At 39.4% G+C, this 24,625-nt stretch overlaps 1 protein-coding gene across 2 annotated transcripts in view; it reads right to left on the bottom strand.

Annotated features, from left to right (window-relative positions):
• Positions 1-13,091: 13,091 nt before the first annotated feature.
• The window catches only part of GRAMD2B (GRAM domain containing 2B), a 30,635-nt gene continuing 19,101 nt past the window's right edge, over positions 13,092-24,625 (bottom strand). For both annotated transcript variants that reach the window (XM_066569005.1, XM_066569004.1), the window contains exons 6-14: positions 23,353-23,448; positions 22,595-22,666; positions 22,398-22,478; positions 21,654-21,765; positions 19,880-20,002; positions 19,604-19,691; positions 19,023-19,124; positions 17,372-17,465; positions 13,092-14,352 (exon numbers count right to left, since the gene is read on the bottom strand). In XM_066569005.1, the coding sequence (XP_066425102.1) occupies positions 14,311-14,352; positions 17,372-17,465; positions 19,023-19,124; positions 19,604-19,691; positions 19,880-20,002; positions 21,654-21,765; positions 22,398-22,478; positions 22,595-22,666; positions 23,353-23,448 (810 nt within the window). In that variant the 3' untranslated portion in view covers positions 13,092-14,310. The remainder of the gene's footprint in view (positions 14,353-17,371; positions 17,466-19,022; positions 19,125-19,603; positions 19,692-19,879; positions 20,003-21,653; positions 21,766-22,397; positions 22,479-22,594; positions 22,667-23,352; positions 23,449-24,625) is intronic.

Genomic DNA, 24,625 nt, shown 5'->3' on the forward strand with positions numbered 1-24,625 from the left:
ATTCTCTCCTCTACTTCTTTGTGTCTGAGCATTTCATTAAAGAACGTTGTACCTTAGCACACAGAATGAAATGGTGTACCCTAAACAGGCAGATAATCACTAGGACATATGGCAGAGAAGCAATTCAATTCCCAAATATAACTGCTTAGCAAATACCACCAATTTATAGAAATTGTACTCTTTAATGTTATTCTGTGATACTGAATGTTACTATGAAACTGTTAACAATGAGAAATTAATTCAAGAATTCTCTTTTCTTGCTGCTTATAATTGTTTTTGGATAGCCTCATGTCACATCTGATTTTTTCTTGAAAATAGAAGCTCTTCTTAAGGTAAAACAATCTCACAAGTCCAGTTGTTTAATTTACAGAAATAAGGTTGATTCTGCCACCTGGCTTTAGGTATGGGAACTCAGCTCATGAAGAGAACAAAACTGGTATGGTGAGTCTAGTGTTTGACTGGTCTTCAAATCTTCATGTGCAAACTAATATGAATGGAATAAATGTACAAATGTGATGAAGAGGTGGCTGCATAGCAAATACACTAAACTTCTGAAGGCTAACTTGACATCTTGATACATAATTCCTCCTTCAATACAAGCTTTTGTAAGGGTAGCCTTACAGGGGACTCAGCATGAAGTACTCGTGTAACTGCTTCTGTGTGTTAGGAGTAAGTGTGTTAGATCCATGCTGTATCGGCAGAGAGAATGGGCTCTCTGTAAGTAGGTTACAAACTCAGCCCCACTTTTGCTAAGTATGGGAATTACTATTCCAAAGATGTGTTATCTGTGCTGTCACCAGATTGCAAGCGTGGCATCAGAGCAGGTAATCATAGTGCTGCTTCTCTTTCCAGACAGCTTTGAATTCCTTACATGTGGTGATGAACAATCCTACTAGAATTGGTTTGCTGAATGACTTCCTGTGAAGTGGCTCTGGGAAGAGCATCTTTTAAAAACTGCAGCAGACTGTAATATGCTTTGGCAGGTATGCAGGTGCCTATAAATAGTTATCGTTATGATGAAGTAATGAACTAAGGAGGTTTAAAGATGCTGTAAGCACACAGTTTCTCAATTTCTGCTTTAATTTTGAAAGTCCACTCAGGAGACTGTGAACTGCATTAGCTGTCAGAGGGTTATCTCATCCAAGGAAAGCAATTTTGAGAATTCATAAAATGTGTCTTGGAGCTACTGGTATGTTCAACATAATGAACTTGCCGTTTTAATACAAATTCTATCAGCGTCTTCCACTGTTGCATAAACTTAATTACCACTGAGTGTGTAACACTAGTGAATAACAAGTGTTAAATGACACATGCTCAATAATTCATTTGTTAGCACAGTATTGCTTACTGTGAAATGACCTTGATGGGAACAGTCTTACAAGTAACTTCCTTTCTTTTTGCCATATTATTACCTGAAGAAAGATGATAATTCTATTAATATTTCTGCTGATAAACAGAGAAATTGATTTTTAATGAAATGTGAGAATGGGAGATATAGGCTGCTTTTCTTCTATCCTGTTGTGTCCTATCACAGCTTCTTGCAGAGGTGATGATTTTTAGAAACCAAGAACACTACTTGCCAGTAGTGGGTCCCAGCTTTGGACTTTGCAAAAAGTGGTCCTGCAGTGTTGAATTTAAATCAATGGGAAAAGTGTTCACCATTTTCTTTCAGCAGTAATACACCAGCCCATTCATGTTATATCATGTTATTTTCATCTGGTGTTTTCATCATTCTGTGTTGTTGCTGGGTGAGTTCAAAACCACATGGCTGCCAGAACTTTTGATTTGTGGCATCTGTGTTTCTGTATGAGAAATCATGTATTTAGGTGCTGCATTCAAGATTCATTACGTGTACTAACCCGTTCGTGTCTCTGCATTAATTTCATTAGTAACTATGTGAAAAAGTGTAAATTACAGGAGAGTAAGGAGACTTTGCCTGGATTTCCTTTTGAATCGCTGTCATTCTTGGTCCTGCACTAATGTGTTGGTCATGTATTGCACAAGTGTGTCCTCCTGTTTTCCTAGGTGGAAGCAGAAAAATAATTAAGGCTTATAATATAGGGGTAAAATGACTTAATCACACAGAATCAAATTCTTGAGTAAAAAACTGTGACTTAGTAAGGATTTTTTTTAGTATCTTCTCTTTGGTATTCCTTAATCAGCAACCATGCTGTCATGTGATACATGCTTGGTGTTTGAAAACTAATGGATTAATTGCATTCAGTGTACAAACATCTGCTGCCACTGAAGTGTTGCTTGAAGTAAGTATCTTGGCTCACATTTTGAACAGGGTTGCCCAATGGATAGCTGGTACAAAGGTAAATACTGGTTAGAAGTCTTTAATTTCTGCTAAATTATTAGCGCTGATTTTCCATACAGCTGATTACTTTCCTCCAAATAATAAGAAAATGCATATGCATTTTGGACAGGGACTTGCATAGCATAGCCTTTTTAAAAACCTTTATGTTCCTCCCGGTGTCGCTGTTGGCCAGGCTAAAGCCCGCCCGGGGCAGCCTTTTCATTTGCTAGCCAGCTGTGTAGAACACAGACCTCTTTGTCTGAATGCTTTTTATGTTCCAGTACATCTGGGACTGCTGCCTCTGAGCTAGTAATTAAATACACTCTATTCTGCAAAAGCCTCAGTTGATTAGTGCAATTGTTATACAAAACATTAACTCCAAAAGCCAAAGGTTAAAATGTTTCAGCCAGGAAGAACAAATGGTTTAATGCCTACTTTACTCAGTATGCTGGTGTTCTCTGGCATTACAGCTATTTTCCTGCAGCCTGATTTCAAGATGGACTTACAAGGAACAAACAGCTCAAATTAGATCTCTGAATTTCAGAGAAAGGCACATCCTTTCATTACATTAGAGTCTGAAAAGCTGTCAGTGTGTGGCATTTGTGTTTCATGCTTCCCTGACACCCTCCTTACAGGTGTCCCAAACTTCCTTAGCCGTGACAGTGAAGCTAACTAACATCACCTGCTCGCTTACTGAGCAGTCTTACAGAGGTAATGAAATGGCAGCGTGTGAGTTTAAAAATGGGAGATTCAGAAGGAACAGGATAAATATAAGCTCTCTTGCTTCTAAGGATTTTTGGTTAATCCACGAACTGTTACTAAGTGGTATTGCCTCCTGTCTTCTGTGGATTTATAAGATTACTCAGTCACTGGCCTGATTAAACTGACCTATAATAAAACAGCTCAGTCCAATGTGGCAGCTGTACTAGAAATAAGTCTAAAAAGTGTAGCACATGCCTCTCCTTCAGTTGTAGTTTGTCTAACTAAATTTTTTACCACAACTGCTGATATTTTGTTTAACACATGTACCACAAGAAGTGTTCAGGATTTCTGTAGAATCTGAGAATATAAACCTCTTCCTAGCTCCTATTTGACTGTATTCATGTACAACTGTATGTGCTTGTGATTATGTGTGGGAGAGATGGGGGCTATCTGTTTGCTACATTCCTCTTCTCAGTTTGACCTAGACAACAGTTGATTTATGGTGTTGCTTTAAAGCAGAACAAATAGCAGAATAAAGTTATGGTGATGTTTCATGAAACAGTGTAAGTCGAGCTATCCTCTGAAGATTTGCTGTTGTAGTGAGTCCTTGTAGGTTAAAAATCCAACATGAGGACTTCAGTTTGGCTTAACCAACACTGGCTGCTGTGACTCTGTTTTGCCAGCTTGTTTTCTTCCCATATTTTTTAGTTAGCTGTGTTACTGATTTATTTATTCATTTTTTCCCCTGCCTGAAATGCTGAAGTGACTCCCTGCAAAGTCTGAAAAGCACCTTAATTTTTCTGGAGAACATGTTGGAAGACACCAACTCATTGTTAGCTGCAGAAAATGAAAAGGCCTTTAAGGTGAGGATGAGGAATTCAAAATCACCAGAAAAATTATGAGATGCTGGTGATGGGGAAGCCAATGTGAAAGTCACAAGCAGGATTCTAGGCAGATAAGACCCAGTACCAGGATTTTAGCTGCTGGATAATACATTTGGAATGCTGGGAAATATCAGACTATTTCAAGTGGGAGGTGGGGCAGAGTGCACAAAATAGGATAAATTGAAAGAGTGTGGTTTTGAATATATAAAAAGATAAGAGAATTACTGTGTGAGGAAAATGCAGGGAAAGGAGCCAGATGTAGTTTAAGCTAACACATATGGTAGATGAGACATAGATAGACATATTCACTAAGGTACAGTATCACCCCAAACCTCCAAATCTGTTCAGAATTCATCGATTGAAGCATGAATCTAACAGGCTGTCAAAACTATCTCTTGCAATTAAGGAAAAAAAAACCCACCAAGAAGACAAAGACATCTCAGAAAAGAAGAAACATTATTTCGAAAGTTGTATTCCTCTTAATATGTTCTTTGCTGTAAAAATTGTCCCATTGTCATGAAGCATGCTTTGTGGGAAAAAAACCCAAGCCAAAAAAACACATCAGTCTCTTTGTTCTCTGTTTATAAAAGTCATCTCTGATGTTGCAAACCCTGCATTTCAAATCTCTGTAAGATTTATGACATCCATTGTTTGTCTAAGTACTCTGGCTTGCGTGCTGCTCATATCATTTTCTCTTCCGGCTGTTCACTGCCTTCTTCTTCACAAACAAATGCTGAAAGTTCACAGAAAGGGTAACTCTTCCTTGTACTTAGCCTGGGTTATTCCATGCTGTGTTATTCCTATGGGAAACAGTAAATTTGAAGAATACTTTGCACAATTCTTTTTTGAGTTCTTCACAAATTTCCTAATTAAGTGAGAAGATTGTAATTCCTCAGAGTCTTAGCTTGTTTCTTTGGGATTTTTTTGAAACTGGGATAAGACATTGGTATTTTGGAGCCTGCTGAATATGCAAAAGATGAATGATTTTTTTGGTTTTCAATAACTTTCGGCTACACAGAAAACATATTTTGAATTCTGTATTTAAGCTGCTAAGAAAACTTTTTCTGCAATGTGGGTTAGAATGTGGAAGCCATGGTCTTTCACCATTTGCCTGCTGTAAATGGGACCAAGTTCTGTTGCAGAAATATAGCAGATATTATCCAAGTCAAAACAGTTAATTTTCCCCCTTAATGCCTGTAGACTGACGTAATAGTCTCTATAGCATCTCGACGAATTTGCTATTAAAAAAAAAAAATTATCTGTTTTGTCATTCGGTAGCTTCTCATTCCTTGGTACTGAGGGATTAGTTAACTTTTGTTATGGTTCAGTAAATCATGAGAGCAGAGCCAAAAATATTTGTGCTCTTTCTTCTTCTGAATTTGTACTCTTTCTGTTTGCATAATTCTATCTAATTACTCTAGATTTGTATTTTCTGGGGATGGAGAATCTGGATCTACCAGGCCACTTAACTAAAACTCAACATATAAATTTTTGCTCTCTTCCACCCAGGCAAGATGAGTGCAAGCCAACTCACAAAAATCTGGTTCTGAACATTTCCTTTTCAGCTCTTTCCCAGGAGAGTGGCTGCAAAAAGCTGTATTTTTCTCCAATATGCTTTTCTGCTGTCCTACTTGTTCAAGAAAAAAGCTGTCTGTGCTTTTCTGCTGCCTTTCCCTGTGGAAGCCTACATCCACCCAGCTGGGGTTGCCTTCCAATTTCTCATCAGCAGGGCTGACTGCCAGGGGTCAGAGTTACCAAAAAAGGCCTCACACTGCATGAGCCACAAAAATGTGATGTTTTGACTGCAGTATATGCTGACTGCTGGGAGAGAGCAATCCAGGAGCATCTTGGGCTGAGCGGTCTGCTCCTGCCTACAAGATTTCCAGAGGAATCATTATTGCTCCACAGCCACACAGTGCAGTGACAAATTTCTATATGAAGAGAATTCCTTTACACAGATGTGGTCAGAGCATTGCAAAGTAAGATTTTGGCTTGTGTGTTGAATCAGAGGCTGACCAGGATCTTGGTTACACTGTTGCCTCATCCTGCTTTTTCCACACAGGGCATGTGCTCCCCTCTGAAACAATGCTGTTCTCTCTGTGGCCCATCAAAAAGTCTGCACCTGTTGCTGTCCCAAAGCATTTGTCAGCCTAATTTGGTAAGCTTTCTTTATGCTAGGACAGGGAATCTAACAAAATTTTGCTGCAACTGTTTTCTTTTTTGTCTAGGGATGTGTATGATGGTTCTACTCAACCTTGGCCTAAGCACAGGAAAGTCCTGCTAAAAGGGAAATAGCCACCTAAAGCAGCATCTTCCCCATCTGCCCCTAAGATATAAAAGTATTATTCTCATAATTTCCAGTTCCACATTCCTCCACCAAACTGATTACTCAGATGTTCTAATCTGTTTAGCAAAGCTGATGCAGCAAAGGTGATGCAACATGCCTTTGCGATATGGACTTTGCACAAAATAACTCCAGCTGATTTTCCTGGAAGAAAATAAGGGATACTGCACCACAGGTGTACTAGTAGGGATGGGAAGCAGCAGCACATGATCAGTAAGGTAGTGATGGTAGGGTGACAGCAATACTGGTTTGTAAGGAAAGCAGCTGCTGGCAGGTTGGACAACAGTCACAACTGAATTAAGTGCTTAATGGCAGAGGGGACAGACATGCGCAAGAATCTGAAGGGACTTAGGCAGATGAATGACTAAAACCTTAAGGATCAGACACTGCTGATTTTTTAAATGAATTTTTAATCTCAGGAAAGACACCAGAGTTGTGTAGAAGCCTAACTTACTGCTGCTGACAGATCTGGCCCATTGTCTGTGGTCGTGGCTCTCTGGGGAAGCACACAGGTAGAGGACAGGTGTGCAGAGAACTCGCCTCAGGGTTCTTGCCAATATTCTTGCCAAGTTTCCAGTGTTTCTTCACATTACATCGAATACAATTAGAGAAACAATTGAGGAAAAAAAGTTGCAATGTCAGCAAAGCTCCTAAAGCACTATTTTAGGCATTGCTCAACATGCCTGCATTTAATACTAGGCTCTTTTACAGACTCTTATCCTTGTCTCTGGTGGAAAGTTAACTGGTTTTGGATGGGTTACTATTAAGAAGTTCAGCTTTTGGAACCAGGCTACATCTGGTAGAACAACATGGGAAAGGGAGGCAGAGGATGGTCTACAAAGAGAAGAAGGGAGTAGCTAAATACTAGAACTCTCAGTATTCAACTACAAGCAGTCTCATATCCTTAGTCCTACACCTAACACAAATCTTGTATTTTCCTAGTTCAATTAGACTCCAACCCACAAACTGTTTTTGTGGTAGCATTTACTGTGATGGTCAAAGAGTGATTGCAGAATCAGAAATACGTGAAGAGACTTGGAAAAGAAAGTGTGGAAGATGTGTTCATACAATCACAAACTTGGTCTTTCACACAGCATTCTTACAGCCATTATTATTGATCAGAGTCTTTAGAAGTGTGACCATTTTCAAGCCAGCTAATGTAGATTATATTGTTTTCTTCATGTGTGTTGTCAGTGGCATCGTTTAAACAGTTTTTGGAAAAAACATAGAAGGACATCTCTTCATGTGAGTATCATAAGCCAGTGCTGAGGCATTTAAGTTTCATGATCCATTTGTGAGAGAAGGTCTGTGGATCTTTATATGTGTTGTGGAAACAGCTGTTAGTACAAGCTGACTTTCCTCCTACCTTGCCTTTGTTCTGGAATGAGCCCACGTGTGCACACTGCCATGATAGCAAGCTTTAAGTGCAGGAAGAATTCAGAGCTGGTTTTTGTCCTGCATGCCAGATCCAGCATGTAAGGTTATAATTAAGTTACTCATTACCTTTTCTTCTTGGAGGGAGCCTTTATCCATCTACCTGTAGATAGTGTGAAGAGCTGATTTTTAATTTAGTACTTGACAGCACATTGGAATGACTTTCCTTTAATCTCCTGCTAAAATGCCTAGTCAGTGGAAAATTACCTTATCAATACCATTAAGTGAGAACAGGAGTTGAAGGAGCCTTTATTGTACAGTCCAAAGTACCTGCATTGCCAAAGACTATAAAATCCTTGTTATAAAGCTTAATGTAGGATGTCACACCTCCAGAACATGATGTAGCCACTACATCATCATGACATGAGCTTGCTGTTTATGTAAAGCCAGGGAAAGGTATCTTTTAAAATTTAAGAACATAATGAACATTTAAGCAGTTTCCTAATGGACTTAGTACAGAAACTGGAAAAATAAAAAAGTCACATAGACAGTAAAATACATCAGTAGAAGCTCTATCCACAGTGGACAAATTTAAAAAAAACAATCAGGCGGAAGAGCTATCCAGACTGATCTCATGGAGGCTGGCAGGGCAGGGCAATCTTTTCTACAACAACTGTCTTCAAGAACTTGAACTAATTTCCAAAGTCATTAGCACAGGTGTTTACTTAGTGAACAGACATCCAACTCAGGGTGAACTTTTTGGCACAAATACTGCCCATTGTGGGGAAAATAGATAAAGTGATTCAAGCAAAGCATTTGTCACTTCAGTAGGGGATAACTGGAATATTCTTGTCCATTTTGTAAGTGAGACACAGTCTTGGGAAAGGCTTCACTGACATACCTTTAATTCCTGCTCAAAGTCTATTTGCTAAGGGGCTGCATCCTGACCCGTTGTTTGTAAATTTTAATAGATAAGAAACTAAGTACAGGAGAAAAAAACCTGCTTCTGATTATCATACTAACCCTGCTAGTATCCTCTCATAGCACACTTCTAATCAGTTCCTTCTTGGGATCATCCCTTTGAGGGTACTACAAATAGCAAGTGTGATCACGGTCTTATAGATGCTAGATCTAGGCTTTGTCACCCAAATAATTTGAGATTTAATCCAAGATGAGTAGGCATAGTCTCACTGGCCAGTTTGACTAAATGGAAACTTGAGGGGAAGTAGGTGCCTCCAGGAAGAAGACCAGAAGGTCTGAAACAACAACAGTATAAGTGAAATGCCTGTATTTTGGACAGGATTAGTGACAGGCATGACAACATTCCATGACGCTCAGGGAATAAACTCTCACACATGCTGTGGATTTACTGTAGATTGTACGTTGTTTTATTGTTTGCATTTGACTGATTTTTTGTTAAAATCCAGGCTGGGTTGTGATAAACAGGGAGTAACTTTAGATGCATTTAAATGAAATTTACTGACATACATTTTTGTGGCTGTTCAGTGAAAAACAGGATATTATGAGGCTCTACATTCAAAAATGATACTACACCGATTTTAAAACCCAAGAAGGCAAAAAACCCATCTCTTTTGTAAAGTCTCATTACATGCAACCATGTTTAGCAGAACGGTCCACTGGGTTCAAACCATAAACCTAGAAGCGTCAAATGAGATGAGTCAATTTTCCCTCTTGAGCAAATTTTCTGTCAGACTCAGATAGTCTCACCAGGGAAACTGAAAAGCAGGTGCTGGTAAAATCCTTTCAAATGACATTATTCCTCTGTTGTTTATAGAAGCATACACACAGGCACTGAACACAAAAAGAACTGTTTGCTCTGTGTCACTGTTTGCTCAGTTTTCTGTCTAAACAGCCAGCTTTTTCTGATCATTACTACATGTCACACCTGCTCTGTAAATGCAAAATCTCCTATGTATTTGGTAATAACACTTCGCTAGCAATAGCCTGAACCAGCTGAGCAATAGCCTGCAAAGGCCTGGATATCAGCAACCCGGATATTTCTTTATCATTTGTCAACTGACTATGAGGTGGAAACATGGAAATGAAAGTGCAGATGTAGGAGGAAGCAGAAAGCATTACCACACACCTGTACAAAGGTTCACATGCAAGAAGTTAATAATATTAAATTCAGATATACTCAGACAAAAACACATGCAAAACTGTTTGTCTTTCCTGCAAATGCTAATGGGACCTACTACTGTTGAGAGGGAGGCTTTCAGCTGATCATACTTCCCGCCTAGAGTGCTAGCTGCATCCTTCACACCAACAGCACTGTAAACTTCTGTCATGGTTTGACACTGGCACAATGCCAGTGCCCCCATGAAGATACCTTCTCCCTGGTTTCTGCTGTGAGATGTGACCAGGAATAAGCAAAGCAGGCTCCTACTTAGGAAAGAAAAGAACCAGAACTTTATTAACTACTCTACAACTACAAATAAAAAGGAACACACACATACAGGGAAAATGAAAACCTCACAAATGCATTTCCTCCTCCCCCCACCAAATTTCCAACACAATACATTTGTTCCTCAAATCACCAACTCTCGGTCCAGCACCACCCTTCAGACAATCAATCCTCAGTTCATCAAGAGGAGAGGAGTCCTTCTTGTACCATGGGCTTCCCCTGGAAACACAGTCGAAGCCTCGTGTGTTCCTGTGTCACTCGTGGCACCGCCCGTAGTGCATCTGCCGTTGTGACTTCTTTCTTTCCATGTCCAGTGCTCTCACCACTGAACACGGACCAGAACTGCTTCTAGGGTTGTCTTTTAAGGATGCTCTGTCCCGATCCAAAAAAGGCACAGTCTCTCCTTTGGGACACCTGTCCCCACAATCTCTCCTTTGGGACACCTGTCCTCCCCATATTTTTTCACCCCCTGGGGCCGAGGGGCATCAACACTGAACCCTCTTGGTTCTGAGGCCATTGCCTCCCCCTAGAATGCAGTCTCTGTATCACAAGGAACATGGTTCTGTCCATGGCTATACAAAAAGAGTCCAGCAAAAGCCACTCCATCATCTCTTCCCACTAGGATTCTTCTCTATTCTTCCACTCTTTCTCACTCGCCCAGACCTCTCTCACACTGGCCCATTTCCTTCCTCATCTTCCACTCTATCTTCTAGGAAAGGTCAATGTTCTGTAAAGTTCTCATTCTCCAAAAAGGGGTTAAAAGCTCCTACAAGCGGCCGGCTGCACTCCCCCCCCTTCTCCGTCTCAGCTGCCGGCGCAGGCCCATGTTTATCAAGCTTCAAGGTTACAGTCCCAGGCAGCGGCTCTCTCTCTCTCTCTCTCTCTGTGTCTCTCAGGGGGGGCTGCCCGATGGCTCCAGGTGTCTCTCTCTCTCTCTCTCTCTCTTCCACCCTTCCACCCCCGGGCTCAGGCCTACCTCTCTCGGCCTCATGGCTTTCCCCTCCCCCTGCCCAGCCAGCAGCTGGGCCGGGGGAGAGACCCGAACTCTTTCCCGCTGAAAACCCAAGAGCACCTCCCAGGAGAGAGCTCTGCTTTTAACCCCGTGTTCTCAGAGGCGTGTCCATGTCCCAATGGCCAGGTTAAATGCCAATATTAAAGTCTGAATATCCATTGGCCAAAAACACAGCATCCCAAAAAACACATTTCCTGTCAAACCACCACAACTTCATACCTTGATACCTTGACAGAAAACTAATTCAACAACCCCTCAATCCAAATAGCCATTACAAATCCTCATTACTTTTTTCACTAACCACAACTAGAGAAAGCAAAAGTGATGTGCCCCTCTTGCCTTCCACCTTCAACTCAAAGCATCTTCCCAGAAACTGGCACTATCAATCACTAGTCCTGCATGGCTGGCAGAACTCAGCTGGTTTTCTTGTTTGTTTTTCTTCTTTGTTTTCAGCCTCTGTGCTGTCAAGGACAAAAGGCAGACAAAGCTGGAAAAAGAAACACACAAGAAATTTTAAAACCATCTTTTAAAAGCAGATATGCAGCAAATTATGAATGATTGTTACTAAGAGTGTGTGCTAAGAATTTTGTGTGCATTTTTGACTTCCCTAAAGTCACACATCTTTCCCATCTACTTCTGCAAACTTGCGCTTTAGCCAAAAGGCAAAGCCCCTCCTTGTTGCCTTTGTATGCACTACCTGCCACAGATACTGGAATAAGTCTCCTTGTTCTTTAACAGACTCCCAGCCTTGGGAGCAGCAGCTTTTCCTTGCTTATCCCTGCTACTAGTTCTTCTCTCCCAAACACTGGGGCAAACCCCCTCCATCCCAAGTCTAAAAGCCTAAATCACAGGATTTAAATCACTCCACTCCCTTCTAAGCTTCCTCCATGTGGGGCCTTGCAAGGCTCCCTGGGGTACCTGAACACTGCATGCTGCCCACCTATGCCCTGATGCCTGAAGAGCGTGACATCCTCGTCCTCCCTCTAGGAAAAGGGGGAGTGAGGGTAGCACCAGAGGGGCAGGGTAGGGGACCCACAGAACTGCACCACTGCGCTCAAGTGGCTGCTGTGACTGAATTGTCACAATCCAATCCTTTCTCTGGAGCACAGCTCACTTTCCTGCGTTAGAAGAACAGTTACACCTTTGTGCAGACTCACCTCCCCTGGCATGCTGCTGCAGCAGGCAGAAGGGCACACACCTACCTCTGATTGCTCATTCCATACAGTAATTATTGTGTTCCATATGGCTAATGATAAGGCCTTAGCCTGCCTGATTCACTTAAGGCACCTATCAAATATTATGTTCCCTGTTCTCCTATAGAAAAGCACAGACTTGACAATGTAAGGTAAGTAAAAGGCTAACTCAGTTCAGCTGCTGGATATAACCAAGTCTTCTTTTTAGTTCCTTTGATAAAAGAGACTCATGGCATCAATTTTTCAACCACAGAGCTAGAGACTCCTGATACAGAATTAAAGGGAGGGAACAAGGTAGAGGATGAGGTGAGAGTCCAAAACATTACATAAGCTGTGCAACTGTAGTGGAAAGTAGGGGGAAAAAACCAAACTTTTTTCAACAGTTTTCTTGTGAAGCTGAGTTTTCCAATAAAGTCACAATAGCTGAGGAAGCAAAAGCAGGTATTTTATTAGGGAGAACAGTCAAATCTCAATTTCTTACATACTGTACTCATGTGGAATCTTGAGCCAGGCAGGCATGTTAGAGCCTGCAGAGCCCTCAAAGCTGCCTTGGCATTCTGATACCCATCCAATATCCTCCAAGGAGGAAACTTGAGAAACATGGGGAATTTGAGAAAACTATTAACATGTCCCCAAAACTCTGGGGGCCGAATTTGCTCTTACCGTTGTCACTGAGATCCAGAAAGAAGTCACACACAATGGAGTCAGAGGAAGGACTGAAGCAGGATGCAGTTCCTAACCCCTTGTGTTGAGTGCTGGGTTTTGCACAAACTGTACCATGAAGTATGAGCCTCATGAACATCACACTTGACTAAAACTGATGGATGGACTTGGGTTCATCCAAATTACAGTACTGAGTCACTGGTTTTAAAAAAGTTTATTTAAACAAAGTAGGTACATTTCACAGAAATGGTTATAAAATGCATAGCATATTATAAAGAGTACTATTACTTCACAGATAGTAGTTATTCTACTAAATATTGCTTTTTAAAAACTAATGAGCCTGCTTGGTGAATCAGAAAGCTAAAAATCCCCATCTTAGGCGCTCTGGGAAAAAAACAGTATGTGATACAATGAAGCAGGTGTCCACTTTTTCATTCACTCTACTGATTGTTTGTATTGCTGCACCATTAATTTGCCAGTTCTCATTATGTGGAAATATCCAGTCCCTGGAGTCACATACCAAGACCAGACTTCCATTTAATGGACTACAAATTGCACTTGCTCAGCCAACCAAAACCGCATGAACTCCAAGGAAAGCTGACTGAGGATCTTCACATTGACTAACTTAAAGGACAGAGACCACATGAGTGGACAGAAAACAAACAGTTTTTCTAAGTTGTGCAGGTGTGTCACACCCATATTGCTATTCATAAGCAACTTGATTGCAAATTGGCAAGTCCATACAGATTTCAGGCTTGACTTCAATGGAACCTGAATGCCCAGCAGAAACAGACCTTACCCTCAGTGGTGATACCATGTCACAAAAAGTGGACTTGAGCTTTTTTACAGTGCTGGAGAACTGAGCAGACCTCAAACATTCGTGACAGCATAACCAAACACAGAGGCATCTGTTTTCGTCAGGGTGCAGAGAAGTAAGTAAAAATGAAGAGCACAGCACCAATCTATAATCACAGCTAAAACAGATACCTGCTCATTCACACAACACTTCAGTACATGAATCATGACTGACATTCTTCACATCTATACTTGTATGACAATAGGCATAAAGTAAATGTTGAGGTAAAAGGATATGCACAAGGTTTGCACTGGTGAAAGCAACTCTAAAATCAAGCAAGCTATAAAATCCATTAATTCACACACAACAGAGAAAGAAAAATCCCCACATTTTTAAAACATAGATACATGTAAACCAAACCATATATGTTTGCAAAATATATAGATACATGCTGAAGAATCAACTGACTTTTTTGCATTATGACATGAGCTTTACAGTAGTTTAAGCTTGGCTTGGACTGAAAATAAAGAAGCTTGAACTCTGGCCAGCAGAGCTCCTTTGGAACAGTTTGTCAAGACAGAAGAATGAGGTCTGAAGCAGTCCAAGAACATTGATGTTTCATTCACCATCTTCAAGTAGTTTTTGTAAGTTGTTCTGTATCTTAGAAAAAGAGAGGGAAAGAGTTGTGAGGCAAGAAGTGTTACACTGCATTTTAAATTAAAAAAAAAAAAAAATCAAGACATACTCTTCAATACACTCTGTCTGCATGTTAATTCTGTCACACCTTTTCATACCTCTGGTATTCCTGTTAAATGCTTCCCTTATTGTAAGTGTAATAAAAGTGCATCAAATGTAACACCTAGACAATCAACCAGCAAGTTTCATATAATGAATATCCTCTGAAATTTTCTCCTATAGATTGTCTCCACCATTAGTCCTAAGATAGAAATAAAAATCAGAGCTAGAAGCAATGGGACAAGAAAATGAATTATTTTCACCTTGATCAAAATCCAGTAAAAGCCTCAAACTTCCAAGTCATAGCTCTATGGCTAAATGGATAATTCAAATAGTTTTTTAACAGCTTCAGCCATGATATGTGCACAGTACAGTCTTGTAACCATTAGCAGACATGTCCCATTTAACAGATTCAGTGAACTGATTGTGGACTATTTTCCTTTAGCTGCAATGAAAGTAATGTCAGCCAGCTGCATCCTCCAGAATAATTTGAACAGATCTATTTTTACACAGCCTAATTATCCACTTTTCATCTCCTTGTCCTTAAAAGCAGAGAGGAGGGAATAGAGTGGGTCACATCCCCAGACACACACATTCTCAGTATCTCAGTATCTTAGTAACTTGCTGGCACTGGTTACAGATATAGTCACAGCTACTTTCAGGCTTTAATTTGAGGAGCCACTGTACTTCCTGTTCAAAGATACCACTTTTCAGTCCTACGTCATGATTTCCATCCCAGATGCACACCTTTCTCAAGAAGGACATTTTGAGGAAAGGGAAACACTAAGAAGACCTAATTTTATGAGAGTTGCTTAACATGTAAACAGGAATTTCCTTTTAGCTTGGTAAGTTAGTGTAAGGGAATGAGTAATATTAGGCCACATTTTCCCTCCCACAATTTAATGCTTTATCCTTTGATAGACACGCTGCATTTTAACAAGCTGCTAAATGCAATTAAAAGCCAAGTTAGCAGAATTGTGCTAAACAATGGCAGTTCCTTGACTCCAAGTATGAAGGAGAACTTGTAAAAATCACAAGGTCACACTGAAAAAGTCATTGCTACATATTCATGCATTAACCAATTTTTAACTGCAGAGTAATTTTTAGTTTTTAATCTAGATAATCTCAGTGCTCCAGTTTACAGTGATGTAGTCACAGGGAAAGTAAGGGAAGACATGACAAGTTATACTAGAACATGTATGCTACCTTTGCTGCTGCAGCCACTTTTCACTAAGGCATATGAAACTGGTAAACAACTGCAGCAACTTTGCTCAGAGAACAAAAAGCTGTTAGATTTCTAACCATTGCTCATCTAGATTAGAACAGGATGTGGCAATATGCAGGTACAGGCAATTCTGATTTGGCTTGTATGCAGAGCACCTCATCACCCTGAATATCTGGCAGATAAAGGTAAATCTTTAAGGCTCCAATCCTGTAGACACTAAACAAAGAAAGCAAGACACTAAGCAAAAAATGCACACCACTTAAGACTCTAATTCAGGACAGAAGGTCACTTCTCTGGGAACAGCTGAATGACCTAACCATCCAGCTGTCCATTACTGTCTCCAAGCAGAGACTATATAAGGGAGTGGGACAATGCCCAGCCTTGCTGCAGAGGGCTGGCCAGCTTCCCACTGAAATGAGGTCTCCTATGAACCATCTTGCCAGCCTGTCCCAGACAGCCAGAAAGCAGTAACCTCTTAAATGACCTAATTTGGCTGAAGACTGTATCTGATAACCATCTGGTTACCAGAGCATTTTTCCTTTGTATTCACGCTGTTATTATCCAGAAAATACAGAGGGGTTAAGCCAGCATTACTCTATATTTCCGTAGCCAAGAGGGTGAAGATGTGGGGGAAGAAACCCATTTTTGGCACTATTTCTAAAACCTATGCCATACATGTAAACAGTGATATTTTATATTCTTAGCTTTATGCTATTTGAAAAATTTGGTTTGGGGGAAAAAAGGCATTGAAAGACTTTGGCACAGACTCAGTTTTAGAAACAGAGGCAAAAATATCCCACGTGACTTAAGCACAAAGGAATTCAAGTAACTTTTGGTTTTGCTCCACTAGTGCTTTTATCATGTTCTGCCTGTGTATGTGTACCCAACACACAGCATTTCACCCACCTGTACTGGGCGAATTTGTCAAGGTTTGGGGGCAGGTGGGGCAAGGTCTGCAGGGGCAGCAGCAGTGTGCCAGGGCCAGGGGCTGCCCTGTGCTGGACACAACTATTCCAACAGCATCCAGCAGACCCACCCCATGGCACAGCCACAAGAGCAGTGGAGTCTCTGGTAAAGTATTTTGGAAAGGTGAAAAACACCAAATAAGGAAATAAGGTCTGCACACCCACTTGTTTTGCATAGGCTTCCAATTTAAGTCACCAAATATGTTTAGTTTTCCAATTACAGATGGTAAAAAGCAAGGGTCAGGTATAGGGAACTGCACAACAGGTGCAGCAGCATTTGCGCTACTGGAATAAAACAAGCAGATCTCAGCCACTCTGTGTGAAGTAGCTGACTGCATATGTAAGCAAGCGCCACTTTTCTTAATCAAAACTCCAAAAAAGCCCCCAACAGGAAAAATTAATCAAATACCAATAAAGGTTGATTTTAAAATCCTTAGCCCTGATGGACTAAAAAGAAAAAAAAAAGAAAAAAAAAGTTGAGATCACTACATAATGCAATAATCACCCTGAAGTGTCTGCCTCAGGGACACTTGGCCTGCTTATAAGCTTCGATTTAAGGCAAACCTTTTACACATGCCAATGTTTATACTAGGGTTATTTTATAGTCTGAAAATTAGTCCTTTGTCTAGGAAAACATGCCACCTTTTGGTATCAAATTTGGGGTAACTTGACACTTTTCAAGATACAGGATCATAGAAACACAGCAAGAACCTGATTGGTCTATCAGCATTTGCATTATATCATACAATGTTACCTTTTCCAATTTTCTAAGATTAGCAGTTAACTCATCACAAAGGGCATTGGCATTAATTTGCAGGTGAGATCCCAAATCTTGGTGCACTTGATGCCTGTCAAATAGAATGAAAAAGTTAAGTATGACAGACTCAAAAAATAAGGAAAACAGAACTGGACACATACGTAGATGGCAACAGTGCCAAAATTGTAAACTGTACTAGTTTACAGAAATCTCATTCTCCAGAAGTTTGGATAGAACACTTTTGAGCTATTTCCCCTGAAAAGTTCTGTAAGTTCCACATCCTTGGAGGAAATTGGAAAGCCCAAGCCCTTGATACTGCAGAAGCGCACATTAGATCTTCCTTCCTGTATCTTGTACTGTTTGGGATCAGAGCAACAGAATCAGTACTTTCTTGTGTTAGTGTTTCTGAAGAGGGATACAGTATCCTGCTAATAAAAATATGCCAAAAGTGAGAAAAATGCTTTTGACATTGCTTAATATGTGGGACATGTTTACCCCACCTCTTGGATTATAAAATGGTAAAATATAAATGCAAGGCTGCATAGATAGAGCATCATTTCCTTCTATCCCTTTTTTAATGAAGAACCTGGCTCTGTCTTCTGACACATGCATACAAGTCCTACTGCTTTTCACACATGACAGCTGAGACCAGTTGGATCATAAACAGCACAGTCATTGTTTGATATGACCACAAGTGCAATGTCAGAGTGACCTGTTTTGTCATGGATGGGTAATCAAAGAAAGCTGAATTTAAAAGCACACTTATGTAAGAGCTTGCTAAATTTGAACCACTTTACAAACAGTTCCACCATGCCTGAGTCAGCTCTGTCTTGAATTTTATTTTTCCCTTCTCTTTTTTACGTGGTGCTTTTCCAGCTGTCATCACTTCCACTCATGTTGCATGTGGCTGCAGGTTTTGCACTGAGTTTATAAATGACTTTCAAAGCCATATTTTTCAGAGCAGTTCAGGGAAAAAAATCTGTTATAAGAAGGGGAGAAGAGTTAATGCAAAATCTAATACTCAATAAACTGATTAGTATTCTCAGCAGTATCCAGTTTAACTTCCAAAGACAAGAGCAGGGAGCCCATACAGCTTATAGAGGGAAGTAAACTATTCTGGAAAAAAATCACATACCTCTGCACTGCTGCTCCATTTAATATTTGCATATTCCCATTTATGCAACATGGAGACAAAAAAAAAAAACCAACCAACCAAAAAAAAAAAAAAAAAAAAAAAAAAACAAACACCAAAAAAACAAAACAAAACACCTAACTGCAGGGGCAGATGACAGCCATGACTTCAGCTACAGAAAGGAATTATTTATGTAACTATGGTGCCTTTCTATATTTCCTCTTCAAATACACAGATACCTGTCCCTTGGTGTGTTTGGATTTTGCTTTGGTTTGTTTTTCTAGTGTGGGGTTTTTTATTTCAGAAAGACAGGATATCAGTTTCTAAATGGTATATAGACAACACAAAGCTTTATACAAGCAAAACAGATGTATTAGCTCAAAGAGCATGAAGTATGTTTCGAATATACTAATCAAATTACACTAAGACTGAAGACAGAAGTTACACCTTTTTCATGGAATCATTGCTCTGGAAAAAGATTTTAAATCCCCAATATTTTTCCAGAGTTTATCTTACTCCTTAATATGTGAATCAAAGGCTGTCATGGACATAAGGCGTTCCTCCAGGACACTGATTTTATATCTCATGTAGAAGGTAGAAAGTATTAAAACACAAACACTGTAAGAGAGAAAAATAAAGTGTATCAGTTAAGGAAACTTTAGCAGCATCTGACAAATTCGTTGTTAAAAGCTATTTAAATTATTACTTACACATGTTCAATAATAAAGGTATTGTTCTTAGAAACATTTCAGGAATAGCATCAATGGCATTCAGACAGTTATGAAAATCTCAAACCTGAGTATGTGTTTGCTAAGTGACATGCAAAAGGAACCTCTGTAAGTACTTAAACACTTTTAAAATTTTCTGACTCAAAAGACCCTTTGCTTTTAAAAGTAAATGGCCAGTTAAGTGTAAGCCTGACGCAGCAGGCTTATATAGATATATGTACATATGTATGTATGTATATACACATTTCTGGGAAGTATAAAGGCCACAATTCCCAATAATTTCCTTTTCTCAAGTAAAGCTTAGATTATATCAATCATGTAAATGTAAGAAAATCCTAGTTTTTCACAATCTTGTTATTGCTAACTTACAGAATTGCATAAAATACAAGTATGTGGTTCAGAGATAACAGCTTCTGGGACTTCACTTTGTGGAGGAACCTGAAGGCTTCAGAATGGCCTGCAAAGGAAAGAACCAAGTCTTACTTTGAGCAGAGCAGACCACAGAATATAAACAGTGTTTTGAAGAATGCAACAGATAATGTAGAGAGAGAAACAAGAAAGAGCTTTTCCATGTTATGTGAACTGATGTACTTTGTAAACTTATCTCAAGTTATTCCAGCTGCAGATCTGTCCTTGATTTCTTACCATTTCGAGGACTGTTTCGGGCTTTTCCATCAGGCCCACGTTTACTATGTGGATCTGAACGAACAGACTTGGCCTCAGGCTTGGAAACTTTCAAATGAGTCTCTGTTTCAACAACATGATAATCTGTCAAAAGAAAGAATTTTAACAGAGGTGAAATTGTTGATAGCTTATTTTGGTCAAGAAATAGAAAAAGAGGAAAATTTTAAAAGGTGCATTTCTGTACTTTTGGGTGAAAAGCAGAAGTTGGTTCAAGTATCGTTGAAACAGTTTATGTACTAGTTCCACATCAACATAAAAAGAAAAGCACAAATAAAAAGAAGCACTTGGACTGAAAAAAGATAATATATGTTGCATTTATATTCCAGATCTTTTAAAAGATAGCAACCCATGAAAATCTTGAAAGCTACTATTGAATTTCCAGGCAGAAGATTATAGTCACAAAAGTAATCTCTCAAAAGGCCTGAATTTGCTAGAATAATGATTCCAAATTACTTTAATAGCAACACCAAATGAGGATAGTGCATTGTTACTTTAAAAAAGACATTAAAACTTCCTCTCCGGACTGTCTTTAAAAATGCCAGTGGTATCTTGAAAGAAATGGAACAGAAAAATCTAATCACACTCAGTTTTATGCTCTACTGGTTTACCCTGGACTTGCTCTAATGATGGACAAAAAACAACCATGAGTGAGAGACGTGCTACCTTTCACCCCTACTTTCAACTCCTTTTCCTAGGATGGTTCTTTGCCTGCATATTAGTTTTCATTTGTGGAAAAAGAAATGGCTTGAAGTAGTTACTAGCCAACAGGAAGTAAGACAGCAAGTTAAAAAATTATTTAGAAGCACTCTGTGGCATGTGATGACGCCACAATTTAATGAACAGCACCACACAATTAAAGACAGATGCACTGTAAATGTAAAATACCAATGAAAGCAAATAACTCCAAATTATTTGGCTGAACAAAAGACACAGAGAAAAAAGGAGTTAATAAAAAATAACATGACAGAGAACTGCTATAAAAAATGACACTGTCTTTCAGCAGTTTCTTATACAAATTAGTCAAGATGGAACCCAGAGTACTAACAGCATAACAACACATTAATATCTTAATATATATTAATTGTGTAAGAGAATACTCTAGGTTTTCATAACAACATTCAGCATGAGCTACACAAAACAAATATTGCTGTACTCATGAAGTTATGAAGTATGATTTATGAAGAACAGCTGCTAGTTAGGTGAAGAACTTGATACAAGAGATTACAAAGAGTGTGGTAAAGAAAGAACAACTTTGGATGGTATTTTCAAATATCTTAATAGCAGCAAAGAATAAAATGAGTGTTTAAAAATCCCCACAAAAAAAAAGTCAAAAATAACCTTGATGACCAAAAGTGACCATAGTACAAAGTGTTATTTGTATAGATCAGAAGTTGCACTGTGACTTGAACTACTTTAAAATGGGTTTTGATTGTTTGTTTTTCCTTCGTGTTTTAAAGCATGAATGGCTCCTACATTCTATCTCTGTTCACATGGCTAAGCAACTGGAACAAGCAGCAACAATTTAGATCTACTGATGACAAAGTCATTGCCTGAGTGTCGACTTCAGAGGGCCATAGTAACAGAAATGCAGATACTGGGGCCTTGAGGAAGATCTGAAAATGCACATAATTCTCCAGGACCAAACAAATCTAGATTCCACATCAGAAGGGGATACAGAAGCAAAACTGAGAGCTAGTCCATTCTCCTTCTCTTGGGGCACCATGATCTCACTCACCTTGGAAGCACTCCAGCTCTGGTGTCTGTGAGCCTGTGCTGCTGGACTCTTCCATCTCTTGTCTTCGCTGCTGCACTATTCCATCCAGATCAGAATAATCTTCATTGAAATCCTGATGGGGAGAAAAAAATCACAAAAAGCCTTAGCCCTGTTCTAAATCAAAACAATCTAATTTCCTCTAGAATCTGAACCAAAGATCCAAGCTTCAGAACTGTTTAACCAGGAACAATCTCTGACATCAACATGTTGAGATCAAACTAAAAAATAAGGTCCATAAGATCACCAGAATTCAAGCTTCATCTCCTGCCTTGTCTATAAGAAAGACTGTTAAGTTAGACAAGCTGTGAAGTCTAGGGCAAGTCCATAGACTTAGACTCTGGTTATCACAGGCAGCTTCAGAGTTCTTGCACATGAGTAACTGTTTTACAGAGGAAGGTTTGCTACTAGAAACACTGCAAAAACTGCCCATGGCAGACTTTATGTCAGTACAGTGAAATCTGACTGCTAGACAGAGATATGGAAAACATGCAGACATTGAATAAATCCAAAGCCTACGCATGTATATAAACTGCACGTCACAGATAATTATGCTAATTATTCCAACTGTTTTCCAGCTTAAAGACTCATGGAAATTTTAGAAACAGATGTCACAATTCTCTTCAGTTTCCCTTCTTCAGGCATTATAAATAGTACTTGCAATGAAAGATGCCATGCAACAAAAGAACAAACTTTTAAGCCATTTACCAGGGGCAGAGTTCTAGGGCGATCAGCCCTGAAGCTGTTTTCTGCAGAAGAGGGATTTGGACTGTTGCCCATGCTTGTATCCTGAAAAAAAGTAGCACTGTCAACAAGGAACACAAGCAGAAAGTACCATTTCACAGCAAGATAGCAGTAATAATGAACACAAACTACATACCATCTTCATTGCCACTAGTACTTACGTCAAGATGTGTACAGATAGATTTTAATAGCTTGTAGGTGGTATCTCTGGAGAGTAGTGAGACAAACATGTACTGCAAAATAGAAGTTCCAAGACTGTTTGCAGAAGACATACAGTTTTCCTCTTATCTAAATAAAACTTGACAGGTGATTTTGCTGGTGATCAAGTAACAAAGTATGGTAGCAAAAACCTGTAGTCCTTTCTAAGCCTTTGACTTGATGTTTATCACACAAACACAGAACAGGCACATATAAGTTACCATGTTCTGCTGCAGGAACAAGAGCATAATCCAGATCTGTTTTTTCTTTTAAAACGCTTTTCATGCTACATTTTACCTAACCCTTAAAAAAACTCCAAACAAACAAAACCCCAAACTTGCTTTTAGGTACTGTCTCCTGCACCCACAGAATATTTGTGCAAAGAAAATGCATTGTTTCTGAAGCTGCTCATAGGATAATCATATTTTCTACTGATTGATGCAAGTACAATTCCTGAATATCACTGTAAGCAACAGGTTTTTATGTGTCTAAAGTATGACTGGTTAGGTAAGAGATACAAATAAATGGAAGAACACTGACAGAGCTGCTAACAAAGAAGGTAACCCTCTGTGCATGCACCTCCTGACTCAGCTTTTCCAGTTCCTCTGGTGCTATGAGTTCTTGGAAAACAGGGAGTGAATGATTACAGAGACCATGTGGCAAACAGAGATTCTATTCTTTATTTTCTCACTGAAATACCTTGTCCTCTACCAGTACTTACCCTATCTGTCACTGTCGCTATGATCAGAGCATTTGGCACAAGAAGGGCAGTTTTGGTTTTCTTCAGAAGCGTCACTGACAGTACAGGTATACTAATCTGAAACAAGGTAAATGTAGCATTGGAATCCCAATACTCACATACAAATCTGCATCACACTCTCTGCTGAGGGGCCAGCCCAGCTACTGGGATAAGCTAGACCTTCAACACTCACCATTTAAAGATGTCTCCAATGCCCTTCTGATTATTATTATTTCATGTAAAATAAGAAATAGTAATAATCTGAAATCACACCTAACTACTTTTACTTCTCCTTTTATAATATGCTAATCCAGGCATTTGTTTGTGTCTTCCTTTCCTGATCCCTTCTGGCTCCCACAAGACTATGGGCTTAGTGCACTGCAGATCAGCAAAATGAACCAATCTTAAAGCTATGCTTCTTTGTCTAGAAACCAAATATTTCAGAATGTGTCAGACAAGAAAAGCTTGTTGAATGATGAGCACAAAAGTCTTCTCACCACTTACAGATCTGCAACAAGCAGGTGAGTAAACAGCTCGTCCTTCAGCAGGTTGAAAGACCCAATACTGATACACCTGCTGACTTCAACTGATTCCTGTGTGTGCCAAGGAGGCAGTCTACATTTACACTGAAAAGTTCTCAATTTTCCTTCCTCCTTTATGTTTACATCCAACACCATTAGAGTAATGTCTGCTAAGTTTCAGAGTATTTTGCTTCAGATATTCTGCATGGGTTCTTTCTGTAAATCCCAATTTATAATGGTAAAAATCTGTTTGAAGACAGTGAGTTGAAAACCCTAGAGATTTAGTGAGTTAGGCAAATATAATAATCCTGGATATGTATATAATATAATAACACCCATGATTAAGAAACAGATCCTGTTAAAAATATTTTTGGCACAGGCTCTCAGATCTACCTGAGAAATTTGGAAGCAAGGTTAGAAGTGTTCATAATTTGTTCAGTCTGCAATCACAACACTGAATTAAAATATGCCATTGGAGGAAAATGAATTTACTCTGTGCAGTTTCTTGTTAACTTTTGTTCAGACCAGTAACACAAAATCATGAAATGAAAAATTGTACCGGGTAAAAAAAAAAAAATCTTTGTAAATAACAGTTTGGTTGCAAGACTGCCAAATACTGCTTGAACACAAATCCTGCTACAAGAAAGCAGCTTACAATTTTTCTAGTTGGTTCAGTTCACAATTCACCTTAAAGAACTTTAAATCAGAGATGTAAACAGCATTCTACTGTGTGT

The sequence above is a fragment of the Molothrus aeneus genome, chromosome Z (genome assembly GCF_037042795.1).
Source record: "Molothrus aeneus isolate 106 chromosome Z, BPBGC_Maene_1.0, whole genome shotgun sequence".
In the NCBI taxonomy this organism is placed as follows: domain Eukaryota; kingdom Metazoa; phylum Chordata; class Aves; order Passeriformes; family Icteridae; genus Molothrus; species Molothrus aeneus.